The sequence below is a fragment of the Gossypium hirsutum genome, chromosome D06, assembly GCF_007990345.1.
Source record: "Gossypium hirsutum isolate 1008001.06 chromosome D06, Gossypium_hirsutum_v2.1, whole genome shotgun sequence".
NCBI lineage: Eukaryota > Viridiplantae > Streptophyta > Magnoliopsida > Malvales > Malvaceae > Gossypium > Gossypium hirsutum.
Window position 1 is genome coordinate 3,478,539 of NC_053442.1, and position 22,620 is coordinate 3,501,158.

Consider the following 22,620-nt stretch of genomic DNA (forward strand, 5'->3'; position numbering starts at 1 on the left):
ATATATTTGAATTTTAGTCACCCGGGGTCAGAATGACTTTAAAATCCCCTATCTTAATTTTTGGAAAATTATTAAAAATTGTATAAAAATAATTATGGGTTAGAATTTATATTTTTAAAATCTTTAATGAGCCTCTTTCAAGAGAAACAAACGGGAACATAATCCAAATTCTATACAAGAAGATAATTAATTTTTAGTACAGAAAGGTCGAAACTTTTAGATAGTAGAACAGGGGAAACTTTAAAGAATAAATTTTACTTATTGGCTAAACAAATAATTCTAAAAATTTTATGGTAAGAAGATATGTGAGTTTGGTTTTAGGTAAAATTTTTGGATCTTAATTTGAAATTCTGTAGCTTAAGATACAAATAATTTAGTAACAGTGACTCAAGTAGACAGCTTTGAAGGATCATATAAGTAAATAGTGAAAACACATATGAATAATTAACTAGCATGGGTTACATTAAAATGAATCACGAGGCCGAGGCCAAGGCCAATTTGGGTCATGTGGGCCACACGGGCATGTGGGCCCACACGGGCGAACATCATGGGCTTGTAGGCCCATTTTCATTGTTTGACTTATAAGGTTGCACGGGTCGCCCAAGTCGACTGCGAACCTACTGTAGGGTCAGTAAGTTTACCTAGACCTCTAATTGACTAAAATGACTGTATAACTTATATGATTAAGCCTGATGATGTCCCAGTGATTTGATACTGTATGCCCTGTTTACATGCATGATATTATGTTATAGCATGTCATATCTGTATATTGCATTACATTGGGTTGGGAGATTATAATGTTTGGAGGAAGTGTACTGAAAGACCTCGAGCCTAATTTACTGGCAGTTCAGCTGCAAACTACTGTCTAGTGCCGCATTCGGTACTACTTGGAGTGTAGGGATCGGTGGGTTGATTGTAACACCCTTACCCGTATTCGACACCGAAATAGGGTACGAGGTATTACCGGAGTTTACTAATTAATTTTTAGACATTTCATTTTTATCTAACATTCATATTTATAACCAATCAAAATCAAAACATTAATAAGCTAATGTTAACCAATTTAACTTATACATATCATTATAACCAGAATCAATTCATCCAAAATTACAGATAGAACCAATAGATAATGTGATATATCTCCAACAAGTTTCCGATAATCATTTTAAAGCATCTAATAATTATATATATTACCAATAATAATTCAGTTCCAATATAAAACACACATATATATAATATTCATTACCAAATAGCATTCACTTCAATTGAAATTAAACAAAATATAGTTCATACGAACTTACCAGGCTAAATTGCAGAAATACCAAAATTTAGGGACATTTTAGAATTTTTCTATTTTTCTCGAATTTCCACCCAATCTTGATCTAAATTAATATTTCATTCCATTTAAAATTTTAAATAATAATAAAAAATTCATTTCGTGCAATTTGGTCATTTTTTGACATTTTTACCAATTTACTCTTAAATTTTACTTTCATTCAATTTAGTTCCTGAAACATATAAATTGGTCATTTTTAATAAAAACTCATGATAATTAAATAATCATATATTTTCCTCCTCCTCCTCTCCATTCCACATCCTTATTATATATAACATGCTTATATGTAACAATATCTATAATTTCACATGTATTTATATTCATTCAAAGCTGTCTACTTGAGTCATAGTCACTAAATTATTTATATCTTGAGCTACAGAACTCAAATTTGATATCCGTTAATTTTATATGAAACTGGACTCATATATATTCTTACCATAAAATTTTCAGAATTTTTGGTTTAGCCAATAAGTACATTTTATTCTATAAAGTCATCCCTGTTCTGTTGTCTGACAGTTCTGACCCTTCTTCACTAAAACTTAATTATCTCCTCATTCAGAATTCAAATGATGTTACCGCTTGTTTTTATTGAAAATATACTCATTAAATATTTAAACATATAAATTTAAGCCTCTAATTATTTTTCTCAGATTTTTTATAATTTTCCAAAGTCAGAACAGGGGATTTCGAAATTGTTCCGACCCTATCTCACTAAAATTAAAATATCTCAAAATATACAATTCTTTTGCTTGCTATGTTTCTTTTATATGAAATTATACTTATTAAGCTTTAATTACACATCTTATTCATATTCTAATTCGATTTCCACAATTTATAGTGATTTTTCAAAGTTAACCTACTGTTGCTGTCCAAAACTGTTTTAGTTCAAAATGTTGATTACTAGGTATATAACTCCCTTTCTCTATAATATTTCCCATCACTTTTACTTATTTTTCTTCACTAATATATCAAAAACATAAGACCATATATAAGAAAACTCTACTATAACATTATTTCCATGCTTTTTCAATAATATCAAACTTAAAAGTAAATTGAAATCTTGATGTTCTTACCTTGTGCTATTGATTTCAATCTTTAACTTGATTTTCTCTCTCCTCCAGCTTCTATTTCTTGAATCTAACTTGATATTCTAGCTCCCCATAGTCTCTTTATCAATTTTCTCTCTTGGTGGCTATGGAAATTTCTTTGATTTCTAAGTGAAAATGGTGAATTTTTTGTGGGAGGACCAAATTGTAAAGAAAGGAAAACTTCTTTCTTTTTCCTCTCTTCTCACGTTAGTTTCATGGAAAATGAGATGATTTCTCATCATCTTTCCTTCCTTTTATACTAATCATTTATTAATAAAATAATTCTAAAAACATTAATAAAATAATAATTAAATAACATTTATCTAATTAATTAATTAAAAATATCACCAACATCATCATTACCTTCTAGAATTCTCTCTCCTTCTAATTGACCATTTTGCCCTTCATAATCTTTTGAAATTTCATCCTTGAGTCATCACTTAATTTGGTGAAATTGTAATTTAGTCCCTCAAAATTCTTCATCTTTTCAATTTGGTCCTAATTCATCCATTTTCCCTAGTTTCTAGATTATTCTACCCTTAAAATATTTACACTATTGGTCCTTCAACGTTTTCATATTTACACTTTAACCCCTCAAGTTTTGAGTATTTACTCTTGGGCAACAAAACTTTTCTCACTTTTGCGATTTAATCCTTTCTTGAATTAATATGTCATAATATACCTTCCCATCATAATGCAACCCATGTCAAAATTTTAAAATAATTTTATTTTTTTTCCTTGTCGGATTTGTGGTCCCGAAACCACTGTTCCAACTTGACCCAAAAATTGGGCTGTTACATTGATTATATCCCCACATGGAGTGTAGGGTTGGACAGAGATGGTGTGTAGAGGCTGGATGGGTAGGATTTTTGTGACTGCATATCTATTACTACAACTGATACTGTGATGGGCTAAGGCCCAAACTGGACTGATATTGATACTGAAAAGGGTTTAAGCTCAGACTGTGATTATTTGTTTACTGTATGTTCATTTGTATGGGGATTACACACTAAGTTTACGTAAACTCGCCCCTTCTATTTAATCTGTACAGGTAATCCCTATATATAGGCGGATTAGTGCAGCAGAGGACTCAGTAGTGGCCACACGACTTCTTTTACACTGTTTACTACCTATTTATGATTTTACTTTTATTTGGGAGTATTTTGCTGTAATTATGACCTTTACGAATTTTGGTTTAAAATTTAGATTTTATACGGTTTTATGATTTAAATCTGCTAGTGTTAGGTAAAACTCGAGTTTTCGATTGAAATTAATGTTTTATCAAAAATACCACGAATAAGCAAACTATTTAAAAGCTTCCACAATAGAAATAAAAATACGTTTTGAAATTGAATAATGATTTGTAAATGAATAATATTTTGAAAACAAACAACACGATTTGAAGTTAACACAAGATAATAAAAAAATGGTTAAATAGAAAAGAGGATTTAGCGACGACATATTTTGCGAAAAGCACTACCATGTGACATCGTCAGATTTGGCCATAACGTCTAGGTCGGGTTTGGGGTGTTACAGCATAAAAAACAAAATGAATAAGTAAATATTAGCTCATTGATTACCTAATGGTTTAACTAATATTAAGTTGCATTATATGTAAGGATTATAATCTGAGAAAACAAATTAAATTAGTAGTTAATTCGAATTGTCTATAATCCATGGAATCAAAATGAGTAATTGATTAATGGGGACTATTATGTTGTCTATTAGTCCAATTTGGGAGATACCTTGTCTTAGGTATCGGTGCAGTTGACTACTAGAAAATAGAGATATAGGTGATATTCTCAACTATTGTTTGAATTGACAATACATCAGATTGGATTGAAGTAGGATTTATCCTAGATCCATTTATGGATTTACTCACTTGTGACGTTCATGGTGTGACTTAACTCAATCCTGAGTAAATTGACCATGTGTACCTAACTCATATACTTTGATATATTAAAAGCGTGCATGTGTTCCTTTGGTATCGGAGTTGAAAGTTTGTATATTGGGTATACAACCTATGTATGATATGACTTCACTTAGAACAATGGAATTCATAGCTCGATAAAAAGGTAAATGGTAGCTTCTCTATGGAATTACATGAATTATGGAAAAGGAATGTGAACACGGATCATTTGTCCAGGATGAATGATTATTATTACTATTTGTAAGCAATGGTCTTTTTCTTCTTAGAAGATACAATGATGATTATGTGATAAAATATTATTGAATTGGGTGGATGAATTTTAACCCTAAGGGGATCAAGGATATCCTGTGAGAGTAACACACAAATGACAAGATCGTTGGACAAAAACATTAGTCTAAGTTGTTTCTTAAAAGTATACAATTGAGAGACCGGTCATGTACTTTTAGTGAATTGTTTCTATGACAAAATAATTTGTGATTACTAGACGAAAAATCAAAACTTAATTACAAATTATTTAAACTTTAATTATATATGTCTGATTAATCTCTTCACTAGCTCAAGACAACTTTGTATGGATTGCTAATAAGAAGATCGATGTATGCAAAATTTATTACATGAAGCAACTGATGACTTAAAAATTAATTTATTTTATTTGAAAATCAATCCAATTACAAATTTTGCTCACAGGATGGTTATCTACCGTTTGTTTTACAATAGAAACAGACATCAATTGGTCAAACTAGCTTTAAAACAAATAATAAAAAGAAAGAAAGAACAATAATTCAAGTTTGGATGCAATAGATTAAAGAATTCTTGAATGCAGCGGTGAGTATTTATTTCGAAGTCACTTGAGTCCAGTTCAACACATTCTCTTTTGCTACATTTCTTGGTTAGCAAAGCTGTGAATCCGCTTCCATTGAGCTGCAACATGTTCAAAACAGTAAGTGGATGCGGATGTTGATGTTTTATATATATGTATGTATACGGGGTTGTCTGAATGAATTATGTCCCTAAATTTGGGAACAAAATGCTCACCTTTTGTCCACGATGACCACAGATCGAAGCTCACAATTGTCAAAGCTGCAAATGGCCCACATCAGATCATTAGTCCTTGTCTAAACAACATGAAGAACATAGAGACAATGTTTAAGGCTCACCGTTTGCATAAAGCGGTTCTAACTGATTGATGACAGTCGTTTCCAAGTCTGTATAGAATATGTTGAAGCATTATTCCATGACTTACAATAACAATCTCTTGCTCTGGCCTTGTCCATAGCCTGCAATATATATAGCCACTAATGAAATTGTACTCTAATATGATCTTGAAATTTTACATTCCAAGATTTATTTATGAATCCTAAATTGTTCATACGAAAATTTGGAGTTTACCAATTGATTAAAAGACCCATTCGAGCAGCCATTTCTTCTTCAGATTCTCGAAAGTCTGGATTCCACATGTTGTCTTCTTCGCCATCCATCTGAACAACCAAAACTCTTTGAGTACTGATATTTAATGAAGATATAATATATATATATATCAGCATATTAAATCTTGTTCAAAGATGGGATGGTTAAAGGAACTTGCCATTGAAAAATCAATAGAAGGGAAAAGAGCTTGACACTCGCTGACCCTTCTCCTCATATCACAAGGACGAACACCCTGTATTGAATTCGAGAATGCGTCAGTATATATAATTGAACTGCAATCATGGTTGGCGCAAATGAAGGAAGGCCTAGCATGAGAGGTTTTGGCCATATATGTTACTACCATGCGGTCTCGACAAAGCTCAACTGCCATAATTTTGGGGCAATTAACCCCTGCATCTTCGTTGCTTTCAGTACTACCGAATACTCCAAAAGCAGTTTGCATGGTCCTGCAGTGATCATTAAAGTGTACATGAAGAATACAGATATTTCCTTGATTCCTTTTTCATAGACTTAGATATTCCATTGAAATTCAGGCAAAACTGAGTTTTATACCTGTATAAAGGGGAAGTGATGACTAACTCAATCCGCTTAAGTAGCCCACTAGCATGAACATCCTCCCGCAGTTTACCAACCTGAAATAAAAAAGGTAGAAATTAATATGATTATATCAAAAACTGGATTAATTCATTTCAGGATTGAAGATTGATGATAAGCTAGCCATTGAATGTTGTGGAATTACCTGGTGCAGGCCCAGTGGGGAAAGTTCGGCATCAAATAGGTGAGGAGACAACAGTGCTTCACGGTTAATGTCTCCTTCTACATTATGCATGGCTTGTCCATGCCTCACCTTTAAAAAAAAAAAAAGATAAAAAAAACTACGGTTTAATAAAAAACAAATTTCAAGCAAATAGTTGATACTGGAATGGTGTATGTATATACATACCAGGTGGACAATTTTGCAACGCTGCCATGGGTATGGAAACTGAGCCGCTGTGGTATTCATTTTCTGCAAATAGGCTAGAAACTTGTTCCGGTAAATGGTAAGAAGTGAATGTAAAACGTTGCAGACTATATGTATATTTATATATAGGGAGAGAGAATTTCAATGTATTTTCTACGTTGGTTCATATATATTTCTTCGTAATTCATAATTGAATAATTATGATGGAATTAGACAGTAGTAAACTAGAAGGAAAAAAGATGGAAATTGAAGAAGGAAATATTAACGAGAAAGATTGATTTTTGTTAATTAATTTCCTATTTCGGCTATTACAAAAAAGAAAAGTAATTTCAATGCAAGTGACTTGGAATAAAAGAAATACTATTTAGTAGGAAAATTCAAAATTTTCTCAGCTCATCATAAACTATAATTTAAATAACGCCTACACATTCAAATGCCTACACATTTTCATGGAAAACTCACAGCAAATACCATCAAAATGAATAGAAAATATCATTGACATGCAACTTCATGTCTGAGCTTTACTTACCAGAAAAGAGGCAAAACACAATAGATCGATCAAAGGAAAAGTAATTAAGTGTTAGGGGGAAGAACTGGTTGTATAATTAATGACAAGTGATGGATAGAGCCATAGAGGACTTGTGGTACATATATATAGCATGCAAAAAGGGAAAGAAATATAATATCGTAGGCAGGGGTTTAGTTTGATTTTCTTGGTAGTAAAATTGAGTCCATGCAAGCGTAAAACCAGGGGGGGTTTTTTTCCTTTTTCCTTCCAAAAAGAAAATAGAAAATTTGTATGTGAACACTATGCTTTACGCGTGACTATATATATCAGTCTTTTTCTTTGTCTTTTTTGTTTTTTACTTTTCTTGAACAAATCTCTTGTTGATTTATTAATTACGCCTTATGTCTGAAATAGTCGAACATTCTCTTGTGTGTCACATCATCGGTTCCAATTAGAGTTATTCATGAGCCGGGTTTGAGTTGGACTCTAATAAAATTTTAGGCTCTATTCATATGTTCGGGTTTAACTTGGCTCGAAAAATAAGCCTAAAGTTTTGCACAAGTCCAGTCCGGATAAAAATATTAAAACCCAAGCCTAACTTGGCCCACCCGTATTGATTGTTTTAATTTTTTTATATAATTTTAAAAAAAACATATAATATACCAAATATACTAAAAAAATTAAAATAAATATTTCTCAACAAATTGAAAATAAATTGAAAAAAGTTTTTATACTTAAATAACCAGTGCAACTTAATAAGCAAAAACCTCTAAAATAGTAGCAAAATTAATAACAAAACAAGTGTTATACAATATCCAAATATTAACAACAAAATAGTAACAATATAATAGTAAAATGGTAACAAAACAGCAGGAAAACAATAGCAAAACAATAGAGTTTTATTGCAAATTCGGGCCAAGCTGGGCCTAGGCTAAAAAAACCTTGCCCAAGGCTTGGCCCATTTTCTAAACTAGCCTTATTTTTTGCTCATGCCCATTTTTCGAACCTATATTTTTGCCCAAACTCTCCCATTTTTGGGTGGACCTTCGGGCCAGGCCACCCCATGGACAACTCTAGTACCAACTTAATTATTAAAATATTAAAATATTAATAAATATTAATTTAAGGATATTTTTGTCTTTTTATATAAAATAAAGAAAATATTCATGCCTACAATTGGATTTGAACCCAAGACACCAAGCATACACTATCCTAACATTAACATTTTCAACTAAAGTAACATTTAATATATATGAAATATATGTTATTATCAGTTTCAAATATTACATTTCATTATTTATTGTATGTTATTTATAAATACTCTTATGCATTCTAAATATATAATTTCTACACGCATACTCGTGTAATAAAGTTTCTAGTATTAATAATATTATTCATTAAGTTAGTGTCACAAACTAAGTCGAAACCAACACCATGATAAAGAATTGTACTCATTTTTTATTTTTAATTTGATGTATTTTTTGTGTTTAAATTTCGTTTTAATTTGATAAAGAATTGCACTCATTTTTTTATTTTTAATATGATGTATTTTTTTGTGTTTAAATTTCGTTTTACTTACAATTTATTTTTTTTCATTTCAATAGCGTACATATTTCATGTGTTATTATTAATTAATTCCAAACTATATATTTCATTATTTATTGTATATATATATTATTTTAAACGCACATCTATGTCCTAAATATTTCCATACGCATACGCATGATAAGATTTCTAGTAAAGATTGCTTAATATTAATATGCAGTAATATATTATAAGTGGATTAAGTTATTTTTAATTATTAGAGATGTTTTCTATTGATATAACTAAAGACATTCTCATTCATTTTACGGTTTGAGCTTAATCTTATTTGAGAATAGTGTATATAAACTTATTTGAATAAAAAAACACTACACCAAAATAGGCTTTTAGCGGCATATTTTGTGGCGTTTGGATGACAAACGCCGCTAAAAATTGAGTATTAGTGGCGCAATGAACTAAACGCCGCTAAAGATCTAGAATTAGCGGCGCAACCTGGAAAACGCCCCCCAAAGTCGGACATATAGTGGCGTTTTCTGAATAAACGCCGTAAAAGAACATCATTAGCAGCGTTTACAACAAAGCGCCACAAAATCTCTTAACCAAAACGCAGCGTTTTCGTCTTGATGTATACAAGAATTAGTGGCGCTTAGGAGAAAACGCCGTTAAAGCGTATTAGTGGCGTTTTGCGAGATGCGCCGCAAAATATCTTAACCAAAACGCATCATTTTTGGTGTTGATGTATCCTAGAATTAGTGACGCTTACCGGAAAACGCCGCTAACGCATAGTATTAGCGGCGCTTTGCAAAAAGCACCGCAAAAGATCTTAACCAAAACGCAGAGTTCGGTCTTGAGGTATGTTAGAATTAGTGGCGCTTATAGGAAAACGCCGCAAACAGATAGTGAAAAGCGCCGCAAAATATTTGAACCAAAACACATCGTTTTGGTATTGATGTATACTAGAATTAGTGGCGTTTACAGTAAAATGCCGCTAAAGCATAGTATTAGCGGCGATTCTTTGCTAGCGCCGCAAAATATCCTAACTAAAACGCAGCGTTTTGGTCTTGATGTATACTAAAATTAGTGGCGCTTACGGGAAACGCCGCTAAAGAATAGTATTAGCGGCGCTTACTGAAAAGCGCCACAAAATATCTTAACCAAAACGCATAGTTTTAATCTTGATGTATACTAGAATTAGTGGCGCTTACTAGAAAACACCGTTAAATCATAGTATTAGCGGCGCTTTGCAAAAAGCACCGCAACATATCTTAACAAAACGCAGAGTTTGGTCTTGAGGTATGTTAGAATTAGTGGCGCTTATAGGAAAACGCCGCAACTGGATAGTATTAGCGGCGCTTCGCGGAAGCGCCGCAAAAATATCTGAACCAAAACGCATCGCTTTGGTCTCGATGTATACTTCAATTAGTGGCGCTTACGTTGAAACGCAGCGTTTTGGTCGTGATGTATACTAAAATTAGTGGCGCTTAGGGTAAACCGCCGCGAAAGCATATTATTAGCGGCTCTTTGTTGAAAGCGCCCGCAAAATATCTTAACAGTGTTTTGGTCTTAACCATGCATTATATAATGTAGGTTATTATATATTTAGTTTATCATATTTGGTTTAGGTTTAGGGTATTAGGGTTCATTATATAATGTTTAGTATTTTTGGATTATAATTTAGGGTTTAAGGTTTACAATATAGGTTTAGTGTTTTTGGTTTAGGGTTTGAGAGTTTGGTGATTAAGGTTCAGTGATTATTATAAGTTAAAAAGTTTATCGTATATAGTTTAGGATTTTAGGGTTAATCATTATATAATGTTTATTATTTTGTGAGTATTAGAGTTTTGAGTTTAGGGTTTATAATGTAGGCTTTGGTGTCTTGGGTTTAGGGTTTAGTAGTTTGGGGTTTAAGGTTTGGGGTCTGAGGTTTAGGTCGTTTTAGTCATGTTAAGAGGTTAATTAGTGTTTTAGGGCTTGATGCTTGTGGTTAACAGTTTGCAGTTTATAATTTAAGGTTTACAATGCATGGTTTTGAGTGTAAGGTTTCGGGTTTAGAGTGTAAGGTTTGCAGTTTAGGGTTTAAGAGGTTAAAGTTTAAAGGTTACGGGTTTAGAGTGTAAGGTTAGGAGCCTATGGTTTAGGGTTTAAATTTTATTTTTCCACATTTAAGGGATATGCTAAAAACATAGGAAAATATATGTTAAAAATAGAAAAAATCAAAATAGTATTATTTAAAATAATTTGAAAATAATTTTAAGTTTGACCAGTAATGAAGTTTTTCGTGAAAACGATATAAATATTCATTGAAAGATAGCAAAACAGTGTCGTTTTGTCTGATTTTTTAGTGGCGTTTTGACTAAAATGCAGCAAAAGGAGTTATATTAGTGGGGTTTTTACAAAAAAACGCCACAATTTTGTTTTTAGTCGCTGTTAAACGTTGTCGTTTTTATGTACGTTTTCAGTGGCGTTTTTACTAAACCGCCGCAAAATGATTTGTATTAGTGGCATTTTTTTATAACGCCGCAATTATTTTATTAGGCTTTTGTAAACGTTGTCGTTTTTATCTACATTAGTAGTGGCGCTTTAGCACAAATTGCCGCAATTATGATGAAGGTGTTCGATAAACGTTGTCGTTTTTATCTATGTTTTTAGTGGGGTTTGTACCAAAATGCCGGTAAAGGATATGTTTTATTGGCATTTTATTATAAATGCCGCAATTAAGTTTTAAGTGTTTCCTAATCATTGTCGTTTTGTATCTGTGATATTTTAATGCGTTAGTGGCGCTATTTATAAACGCCGCAAATTTATTTTGAACTAACGTAAACGGTGTCGTTTGTGTAGCGCTGAATTTCCTTAGTTCACCCCCACTCTGATTTTCCCAATTTCATTTCCCGAATTTCCCATTTCCTATTCCCCCAACTTCCCCGATTTCATTTCCCCCCAATTCCTTTTCCCCCAATTTCCCCAATTTAATTTCCCTAAATCCCCAAATTCCCAAATTCCCCCTGTCATTGCAGTCGTCTCCACTCCGGCGGTCTCTCTGTCACCCGCTTTCGTTGTCATCTACTTCTTCTATTCGCTGTAAGTTTCCTTGTTTCCACATTGCACGATTTTCCGTTATTTGTTTCGATTAAGGTTATATTTCTTTCGATTAAAGCCCTTTATTCCGTTATTTGTTACCTTGTTGAATCGGGTGCATGTTTTCGATATTAATCTTTTGGATTATTTTGGTCAAGGTCACAGAGCAACTAATCTAGTGGAGGATTAAGGCTTGGGGAGTTGTTCATCTTCTGCAAGGGTAAGTTACTGATTTGGGGGTTCAAAATTGGCTTTGCTTTAAACTATTGACTTCATAGACAAGAAGATTAGGGGATTTTTAATTTTGCTTTAAACTTGGCAATCGGCAATTGCATCTATGAATTTAAATCAATGCTGCGTATTTTATACATTGGGTTTTCTCGTATTTGTTAGTTTTTTTTTTTTGCTTTGTTATTGGTTGGTGATCCTGGAATTTAAAAAAAAATTATTCTCTGTGTTTAGGGTTTTTGTTCTTCAGCTGTTTTGTTCATCCTCAGGTACTGTAATGCTTCGATTACATTTATTAACTTATAAAAATGTTCTGTTAAATATAATAAGAGCCGATTATATTTCCAGGTAATGAATTGGATTTTTAAGTTGAATTTTATTAGGCCATGTTGTTTTTTAGTATGATTTTTAGCCGAATATATATCATCTTTGTTTGTTTGTTAAAATTGTCTTTCATCCATTTTCTTATTGCCATTTGTGATTATATAAGTGATGAAATGAGATAATATCAAATTGATACATTAGTAAAAAAACTAAAATTTATTTAGCCGAATGAAAATGGGTCAATGTGTTCTAGAATCCGTGTTACCAATTAGTACCTATTCGGTTTGTGGTTTGTAAACTATGAATTCGGTTTCTAAACTACTCATTTATGGTTTGTAATCTGATTCATAATCACAAGATGTACCTCATGTGTTAGGTTTTATTTATTTGAAATGAAAATTTTTAATTAATTGGTAACAATTTGCAATGCTTAGAAAATGAACACATAATTTTCATAGTCTCTCTAGCATGTTAATATTTTCCAGCAACAACTTTGAAAGGAATATGATTTGCTACGTTCGCGCAAAAAACGTAATCATTCGTGCCAAAAACTTAGTAAATTTATATTCTTTTTATATATTACATATATTAATATGGATATATAACCTATATTTCAATTTTTTTGTAATAATAACATTTTAAATTAAAAAAATAATTGTAAGTGATAATTTAATATCTATTAAAACTAATATTTTTAATATATCACCCCATATATGGTATGGGTATATAACCTATATTTAAAACTTATTACTATAAAATTTAAAAGTTTTCTAAATAATTATAAATATTGTTTTAATATCTATATAAGTTTTCTAAATTTATAAGTTTTCTATATTAGTATTAAATTTATAAGTTTTCTAAATAAGTGTTCTAAATTTATTAGTAATAAAATTTATTAGTATTAATTTTTTAAGTTTTCTAAATAATTATATAACTTACACAACTTACACAACTTACATAACATACATAACTTACACAACTTACATAACTTACACAACTTACACAACTTACATAACTTACATAATAAATAACTTATTCCTAAATCCTAAACCCGTGCAATTTATTGTTAATGTTAGACTTCAAGAATTAAGAAATGGACCGTTCTTGGATGAATTTGTCAAGGGTAAGCGACGGTTATCGAAATGGAGTACAGACTTTTCTAAATTTTGCATTTCAATATGCAAGCCAAGAGAACATGATTCTTTGCCCGTGTAAGAAGTGTGTCAACATAAACTGGCATTATCGTGAAGTAGTATACGAGCATCTAATTGTTGATGGGTTTGTTCGGGGTTATAAACAATGGCTTTTTCATGGAGAATGTCCGCCTAGTACATCCTCTTCAAGGATGGATGTATCTTATGATGGTAATGCTTACCATCAGTCTGTTAGATGGGATGACATGGATGGGATGTTGCGGGATGCATTTAATATGCACAATCATGGTGTGCAATCGTTCCCAGGGGCTTTTATGGCATCTGATGATTGTAATATTGGTGGAACTGCTTTTACCGAACTGGGAAGTCGTGTACCTCATGAAGAACCAAATGGAGAAGCGGCGAAGTTCTACACTCTACTTAATGACATGAACGAAGAACTGTATGAGGGATCAAAATTTTCAAAAATGTCCTTCTGTGTTCGTCTTTTTCAGTTAAAATGTTTGGGAGGGTGGACCGGAAACTCATTGACAATGCTATTAGAGTTTTTGAGAGAAATGTTTCCATTTGCAAAAATCCCTCAGTCATGCAAAGATATGAAGAAAATGATAAAAGATTTAGGCCTTGGGTACAACAAAATCCATAGTTGCCCAAATGGCAGCATGTTGTATTGGGGCGATCGGAAAAACCAACAGTGCTGTCATGTATGCGGCCAATCCCGTTGGATAAATAGAAACACAGAAGATGGGAACGACGATGAAAATGATGCACAGTCGAAGAATAAGCCAGTTAAGATTTTGCGGTATTTTCCGTTGATACCAAGGCTTCAAAGGCTTTTCATGTCGTCGAAGACAGCAGAGTCAATGACGTGGCACCATGATGGACGAACCGATGATGGATTACTAAGGCATCCGGCAGATTCTTTAGCTTGGAAAGCATTTGACAATAAATTTCCAAGCTTTGCAAGCGATCTTAGGAGTGTGAGGCTTGGGCTAGCATCCTAGTTGTTAATTTTGCAATTACAAGTTATGCTAGTGCTAGGGACAACAATCCTGTCGAGGGAAATATGGAATATTTTAGACATCTTACTGATATAATTGAGTTGGATTACTACGGCAAATGGAAAGTTGTCTTATTTCGAGGTGATTGGGCCGATGTTAATACAGCTCGTGGAATTAAGCAAGATCAATTTGGTTTTACAATGGTAAACTTTGACCGATTGATTCACACAGGACAACAACTGATATATGAGCCGTATGTATTATCATCTCAAGTCAAACAAGTTTTTTACTCAAAAGATCCAACTGATGAGGTTTGGTACGTTGTACTCCGTAACATCCCTAGAGACTTGTTTGACATGGGCAGTGGAAGTAGAGATAACATCGACGACAGATCAGAAACTTTGCCCTTTCCAGAACAAAACTTAAATGATAATATCCCTAGTACTAGTGCACAATTTCAATGGGTTCGTTAGGATATGGATGAAGATATTTACGAATAATGATGTAGTAAGATTTTACGATTGTTTAATTATATGTAATATCATAATTTAAATCTTGGTGTTATTATATATTTCAACTATTTTATGTGTGCTGTTATTGTTGTAATTAGTTATTAAGTTTACTTACATTTTATGTGTATTGCAGATAAAATGCCTAGAAGAAAAATTCTAAGGGAAAGCATTGTTCAAAATGATCCAAACTCGACAGAAACAATAGTACTGAACAACAGACAGCAATTGGATCTTCGAACGTTCCGATTACACCTGAGGATCCTACGGAAGTTCAAACTAATTTTACATTTAATTTACATGCGTGTTGACTTATAATTGATTTATTTTTCAAATTCTTATATTATAATATACCATTTGTAGCTGAAAATGGTGGGACGCGCAGAAGTCGAGAACGTACGCTTCTTAGAGAGTTATACGAGTTAGATCCAGTCGAGCGTGTCAAGGTATGCAGAAACAGTTTTGGTCAGCCTGTTGGATCAGAAGCTCGACTTTTAGCAGGATACATGGACATTTTAGCATGAAATGCGAATATGTTGCCTATCAACTACGAGTCAATGCGTCAAATGCCCGATAGCAACAAAAACCAAACCCTCAATAATATTAAGGTAACAAAATGTTAATGGCATCTGTAATGCTTGGGAAATAGTTTCATTTATATTTACTTTATTAACTTGTGTTTATTGTAGGTGAGATTTGCTTTAAAGGTCTCGGATGCTTATGTAAAGAAGGCATTGGGAAAAAAATGGAGAGACAATAAAAGTACTTTGAAGAAAAATTATTATAAGACAAAAACAACCCTCGATGAGAAATTGCAAAATGTCTCGCCGGGTATGTTGAGATATCAATGGGAAGATGCGGTTAGATTTTGGCATTCGAAGAAAGGCAAGGTACGACGTACTTCCAAACTATTGTAATTATTTTGGTTTATAGTATTTACTATTTACGTACTAAAAATTTTATAACGTAGGATCGTGAACGAGTTGGAAAAAGCAGCTGGCAGCAACAAAAATTCACTCACACAGCTGGGTCGAGAAGTTTTGCATGTGTAGCTAAAGCAGAGGTATTTTTAATTTTTTAATATTCTCAAATATGTATAACTTTCTATTAAATAATATTTTTACTACTATATTGTAGGAACGGTCGTCCGGTCAAAAAGTTGGACGCCTTCAACTTTTTGAAATTACACATAAGAAGAAAGATGGATCTGCTATGACTCCTGAAGCTAGTGAAATTATGGTACGTTTACTTAATACGATTTAACTTGTTTTAGTTATTTATAGTGTTTATTTTCTAATGGTTTAATTTATTGCTTGTAATGCGACTATTGTTATATTGTATTTTTTTAATATATATTGCGTTCCTAACTATGTGATTTATTTATTAGGAAAAACTAAAGGATAAAAAGACGGAGTACGAAGCGATTGCTTCTAGTGATGGTTCTGTTCATCTTGAAGACATTGATAATCGGATTATTACTGAAGTTTTGGGTCCTGAAAGGTATGGTCAGGTTCGATTTCAAGGATATTTTATCAGCCCAACCCAAGTTTTGGATCCAGCTCGCACCAATACATGGCTTCGGGGAGTCAATCTCAATCTGAAGTTCAAAGGTTAAAAGACCAGATGGCTCAGATGCAAGCGACCACATTTGAGGTTCAAAGGAAATATGAAGAACTTCAGCAACAACTTAAAACAGAGGCAGCAGCGAGGGAAGCAGAGGCTGCAGCGAGAGAAGCAGAGGCCGCAGCGAGAGAAGCAGAGGTTCAAAAGAAATATGAACAACTACAGCTATGACTTCAAGCAGATGCGGTATCGAGAGAAGCAGAGCAGAGCAAAAAGTACGACGAACTTCAACAGCAGCTTCAGATTATGATGAATATGTTTCAGCAATCGCAACTTCCGCCGTCATAGTGTATATTGCATAAATATTTTTATCATTTTAACTTTTAACGTTTTTGTAAAGAAAAGTATGAATTCACTTTTATTTATTGATATTAATATTATTTTAGTCATTTAATTTGAAATATTATATAAATTTATTGTTTTTGGTTAGTTTAGATCTGGTTGCTTTTGATTTGTTGTTGCAGGAGGGCTGAAAAAACATAAAATTTTATTTTAAAAAAATCCCAAAATTAGTGGCGTTTTTTAAAAAAGCGCCGCTAAAAGTCATATCATATAGTGGCATTTGTGAAATAAGCGCCGCGAAAGAGCACTACTTTTAGCGGCATTTTTTACCAAGAAACCGCTATAGAACATTACTTTTAGCAGCGTTTTCTCCCAAGCATTGCTAAAGAACATGATCATTAGCGGCGTTTTTTTCCTAAGCGCCGCTAAAGAACATGATCATTAGCGGCGTTTTTTTCTTAAGCGCCGCTAAAGAACATGACCTTTAGCGGCTTTTTTTCTGTAAGCGCCGCAAAAGTTAGCGACGTTATCCTTAGCGGCGTTTTTTGTGGCGCTTCCTCAAGCGCCGCAAATGCATTTAGTGGCGTTAAAAAGCGCCGCTAAAAACCTGTTCTGGTGTAGTGAAATTAGGAGCATAATACTCTACAAACATATAGATACGAATATATGGATATGACTTTTAAATATCTAAAATACATATATGTATTCACACTCACATTCGAATTTAAATAACTTAACATATATTAGATTTTGCAAAATATTTTATATTAAAATTATTTTTAACTTTATTCAATAATAAATATAAATAGAGTGGTAATAAATTTATATTTTAATATTGTTAAATATGTAATTATTAATCCTTAAATTTATAATTCTTAATTTTTTATTTAAAAATAATTTAAAAGTATAAAAATAAAACTACCATCATAATAATATTAATTAATAAAAAAAGGATGTACTCACTTCTTTTCCTCTCCGCATGTGTTGACTTCTACCATTAAATTCGAATGACTAAGACTTTGTTTAGCATTGCTTCTCAAAAGTGCTTTTGGGATCTTTTGGGATCAAAAGTACTTTTGAAGCCAAAAGTAATGTAAAAACAATTTTTTAAGTCAAAAGTGTTTTTCAATCTAAAAGTAAAAGCAATTTTTTTTAGCTTTTTTTTTTTTTTTGCAAAAGTGCTTTTAGGATTAAATGACAATTTTAACCCTTATAATATATTTTATATAATACTTATATGGTGTATGTAATTATTTTCTTATTAAAATTTATTTTATTTATAATATTATATATTTAAATTTTTATTGGTCATATTTTATTATTTAAAATATAATTTATATATTCGAATTAAAATTTATGAATAATTAATATTAATTGCTTAAAAAATATTTAAAATTTATATTTCATATATTAAAATATTAACAAAAAATTATAATAAATTGTGTTTTATATTCTTACTAAGATATCATAATATTAACTAACTTATTTTTTAAAATTTATATTCCATATATTAAAATATTAACAACAAATTATAATAAATTATTTTTTATATTCTTACTAAGATATCATAATATTAACTAATTTGAATATTATTTAAATACATATTTATTACTTTATAACACAATGTCTAAAATGGACATTTTATTTATCAAAAGTATTTTTTGACAGCAATACTAAACATTTAAATCTTAAACCAAACTTTTTAAAAGTACTTCTCAAAATCACTTTTCCACAACACTTATTAAAAGCACTTCTTAAATGCAATGCTAAATTAACCCTAAGTAGTACATTAAATAAAAGTAATCATTTTAGCCTAATTAATTATTAGGTGCTTGTTCCCTATGAGCAAGAATTTGCACCCTTCTTAATATAAATACCGCAGATGAATGATTTTTAAATCGGTAGAAAACGATTACGTCGTTGATTTATCAGTTCAATTGGTTCATTAAATATTATTAAAAAATTTAAAATTTTTGTTTAACCAATTTGATCACCGGTTCAATTGATTTTTTTCGGTCCTCAATCTAGTCGGTTCAAAGACACTTTTCGGAATGATACCTTGGTGGCATATCTAGGGGGCTGGTAGGAGGCCCGACCCCTAAAATAAAAAATTATCCATTTAGGCCCTCTAGAAATTTTAAAATTTTAAATTAGTAAAGGTAAAAGTACACTTTGACCCCTTTAAAAATGATAAAATTTTGATTTAATATTTTAAAAATTATAAAAATATAAGCTATTAAAAATTAAAATTTAATTTCAGCCCCTAAAAGTTTTTCTGGCTTCGCCCTTGCTTGATCAATTCCTGATCTGATTAAAAATTTAAAAAAAACCAGTTTAATTAATTTTTTTTATTTAACCAATTTGATCACCAATTCAATCGATTTTTAATCAATTCGTTCCGATTCCAATCTAATCAAATGCACTTTCCATCGATTCAATACAAGCAACACTACCGCAAATGATGATAAAATAACAAGCTTTTTCATATAAATGTCATAATATTGGTATTATTTTTTAAAAAATAATTTATTTGAAAATTATATCAAATTATTTGCGTAAAAAGTTAGTGGCGCTTTAGGCAACAGACGCCGCCATATGTAAGGCTATTGGCGCTTTAGGCGTTTATTGATTACGCCAGCAAAGGTTTAGTATGTTGTGGCCTTTACATATAGAAACACTGCTAAGTTTACTTTAACCCGTCAAATACACTATTAAAATTGAAATACACATATTATTATAATAAATTATTTAACAATCATAATATTTAAATTTAATTAACACTTTACATTCAATAATTACTAATTACATGATTTACTATTATGATATTTATATTTTAAAAGTAATTCAAAATAATTTTTATATAAATTCAATGATGATTTTTTTAAAAATAAACTTTTAATATTTTTTTAATATTTTTAGAATATTTTAAGATTTTTAATATTTTTATAATTTTTTTACAATTCTTAAAAGATTCTAACATTTTTTTAAAAAAATTAAACATTTATAATTTATTTTAATTTTAAAAAAATTAGGTCATTTTAATGATGATGTCATAGTGATTTTAGCGTATGCCATGTGGAAATTTATGTTTGGCTTGATATTTTAACTAGTTTTTTTTAACGTCTAAAGGATTAAATTGAGAACGTCTAATAATATTAACGACGGAAGTAAATAAAGAAAAACTTAAAAAATTAAAGTGAGAAAAGCGATACAGTTAAAAGAAGATGATGAAAGAGGATATTCAAAGTTGGAAATTATAAACTTTATATTAGAATTATAAAAAGTAATAAAGCGAATTTAGATAAAGAAGAAATAAGTTGACCAATAAACTTTATATTACGGAATTTTTTTTTTTTTACAAATTTTAAAATTTAAGTCTAACGGTTAACATTTAGAGATGTTCATAAGTCAGGCCTAAGAATGAAGTTAAAATACTTTGTACTTGCCCAAGTCAGGCCCAACCCGAACTATGAGCCTGAATTTTTGTCTACTCATATTTACAAAAAAACTAACTCAAATTTATTTTAGGCCCACCCAAATTATTTTTTAAAAAAATATAAAAAAATATTTATATTATTTTAATTTAATATTTAATAATTTTATTTTTTACTGAAAATTTTTATATAATCATCTTAACATTATTTTAATATTTACATTAGAGTAGTATATATTTAGTATAAGTTTATTTTTTAAATGTGTTATAAATTCATAATATATAAAAATAACATAATATAAAATTTTATAAATAAAAATGGGTCGGGTCGGGTCAGGCTCGGACCTTGAATGCTTATGCCCGAGTCCGGCACATATTTTAAACAAGTCTAATTTTTTTGCCCAAGTTCATTTTTGGCCTAATATTTTTACCCAAACCTTCCTAAAATTCGAGCGGGCTTTCGAGCTTGGGCGGGTAGCCCAACTCATGAAAAGGTGTATTAACACTATTATTCTTTTTGTTAAATTTGTTGCTATAACATTTTTTTAAATAAAAAATTTACTTGATAGCCATGTAATTAAAATTATGACTTTATAATTAACTTAAATTTAACAGGGTTAATGTTGAATCTGAATTTTGAAATCTGAAAAATAAAGAGATTAAATTTCAGGAAATAAAAATACAAAGACTAAATTCTTAACTTTTAAAAAGTAAGACATATTTTAACCTAAGTAGTATTGCGTTTATATAAGAGTATAAAATTTTCAGATTTTATTTTTAAAAATTATAAGAGCAAAGTTGAAATTGCCCAAAGCCCAGCTCTACCAATTTTGGATAAAACTTTTTGGACAGAAATCAATTTAAATAATAAAAAAAGACCTTTCTTTTGAAATAATAATGATGATAATAAAGAAAAAGTTTGAATACCCAAAATAAAGTGTATTTTAGGGTCACTATCATCATATGGCCTGGACTACCCTTTATCAAGAATTACATACATATTTTTTTATGATAGCCTCCATATGTACAGGGAAAACTTTACTTCTTTATTTCTTTTTTGCGTTTTCATTTTTAGATTATTATAATTTTTTTGGTATCTTAGCTCGATTGGTATAGTAATTATTGCTAATGTAAGAGAATATGAATTTGAGTACATTAAAACATATTATTCTCCTATTTATAGATCGAGGAAAAACTATGATACGTTTTATTTTTTTTAAATATGAATTTAAACATATTTCAGTATATATATATTATTTTTAGGAGTAATCTAATATATAAATTATGGATTAATGAAGGGTATGATTGAGAATCTTTGAATACTTCATATCTCATAAGATTTGATTAATAAATCAACAGGAGACTTGAATAAAAAAGGAAAACATGATTGTTCACATTGGCAACCAAGTCTAGAGACTAAAGTCTTTTCTTTTCTGTTTTTTTTTTCTGAAAGGAAAACAAACAAACCCAGATTTACGTATGCATGGATTGAATTTTACTACCAAGAAAATCAAACTAAACCCCTGCCTACGATATTCCTTTCCATTCCCCGTTGCATGCTTATATATATCCATCCCATATGGCATTAATTATACCATTAGCTTTCTACAGTTCTTCCCCCAGAACACTGAACTATTTTTCCTTTGATTTCTTGCCTTTTTTCTCTCAGTTTTCTGGTAAGTTAACATAAGAGACGTGCGGTTTTCATGTCCATGATATTCCTTTCATTTTTAATATATTTATTCTTTTGGGGGTTTCTAGGAAGACTGTATGCATTTCAAGTGGTATTTTATTATTTATTTGTTTTCTAATATTAGTTAGCTAGTTTTGGCCACTACTGAGGAAAATTATAGTCTATGATGAACTGAGAAGATTTTGAGAGTTGTTGGGAAATATAGCAAGTCAAATCCGACTAAACATTATTTTCAGAGTCCCATGCATTGAATTTAGTTCAATCACGTCGTCTTGATCTCGTTATTTCCTTCTTAAATTCCATCCCTTTTCCTTATTGATTACTAACAGGCTATACCTACCGAATATATTCTCATTATTCTATCATAATTGTCCAATTACGAGTCATGTAAAGATATATGAACCAACATAGAAAATACATTGCAAGTCCCTCTCTCTCTGTATAAATATAGGGTCTGCTACATTTTACATTCACTTCTTACAATTTCCCTTAAAAAGTTTTATAG

At 30.9% G+C, this 22,620-nt stretch overlaps 1 protein-coding gene across 1 annotated transcript; it reads right to left on the bottom strand.

Moving 5' to 3' along the window:
• Positions 1–5,032: 5,032 nt before the first annotated feature.
• On the bottom strand, positions 5,033–6,808 carry LOC107941793 (phosphoglycerate mutase-like protein 1). Its single transcript, XM_016875404.2, has 9 exons — positions 6,726–6,808; positions 6,522–6,629; positions 6,335–6,414; positions 6,123–6,228; positions 5,940–6,014; positions 5,744–5,832; positions 5,512–5,631; positions 5,390–5,434; positions 5,033–5,275 (listed from the first exon to the last, which is right to left on the bottom strand). The coding sequence occupies exons 1-9, from the start codon at positions 6,783–6,785 to the stop codon at positions 5,245–5,247; spliced, it is 714 nt and encodes a 237-aa protein (XP_016730893.1). The 5' UTR covers positions 6,786–6,808; the 3' UTR covers positions 5,033–5,244.
• Positions 6,809–22,620: the final 15,812 nt, after the last annotated feature.

Bases quoted from the DNA above. Each gene is read 5' to 3' on its own strand.
- LOC107941793 (XM_016875404.2), bottom strand. From the start codon at position 6,785: ATGAATACCACAGCGGCTCAGTTTCCATACCCATGGCAGCGTTGCAAA. The intron at 6,229-6,334 runs GTATAAAACTCA...TGATCACTGCAG, and splicing joins ATCACTTCCCCTTTATACAG to GACCATGCAAACTGCTTTTG. The intron at 6,015-6,122 runs GTAGTAACATAT...AATTCAATACAG, and splicing joins AGCTTTGTCGAGACCGCATG to GGTGTTCGTCCTTGTGATAT.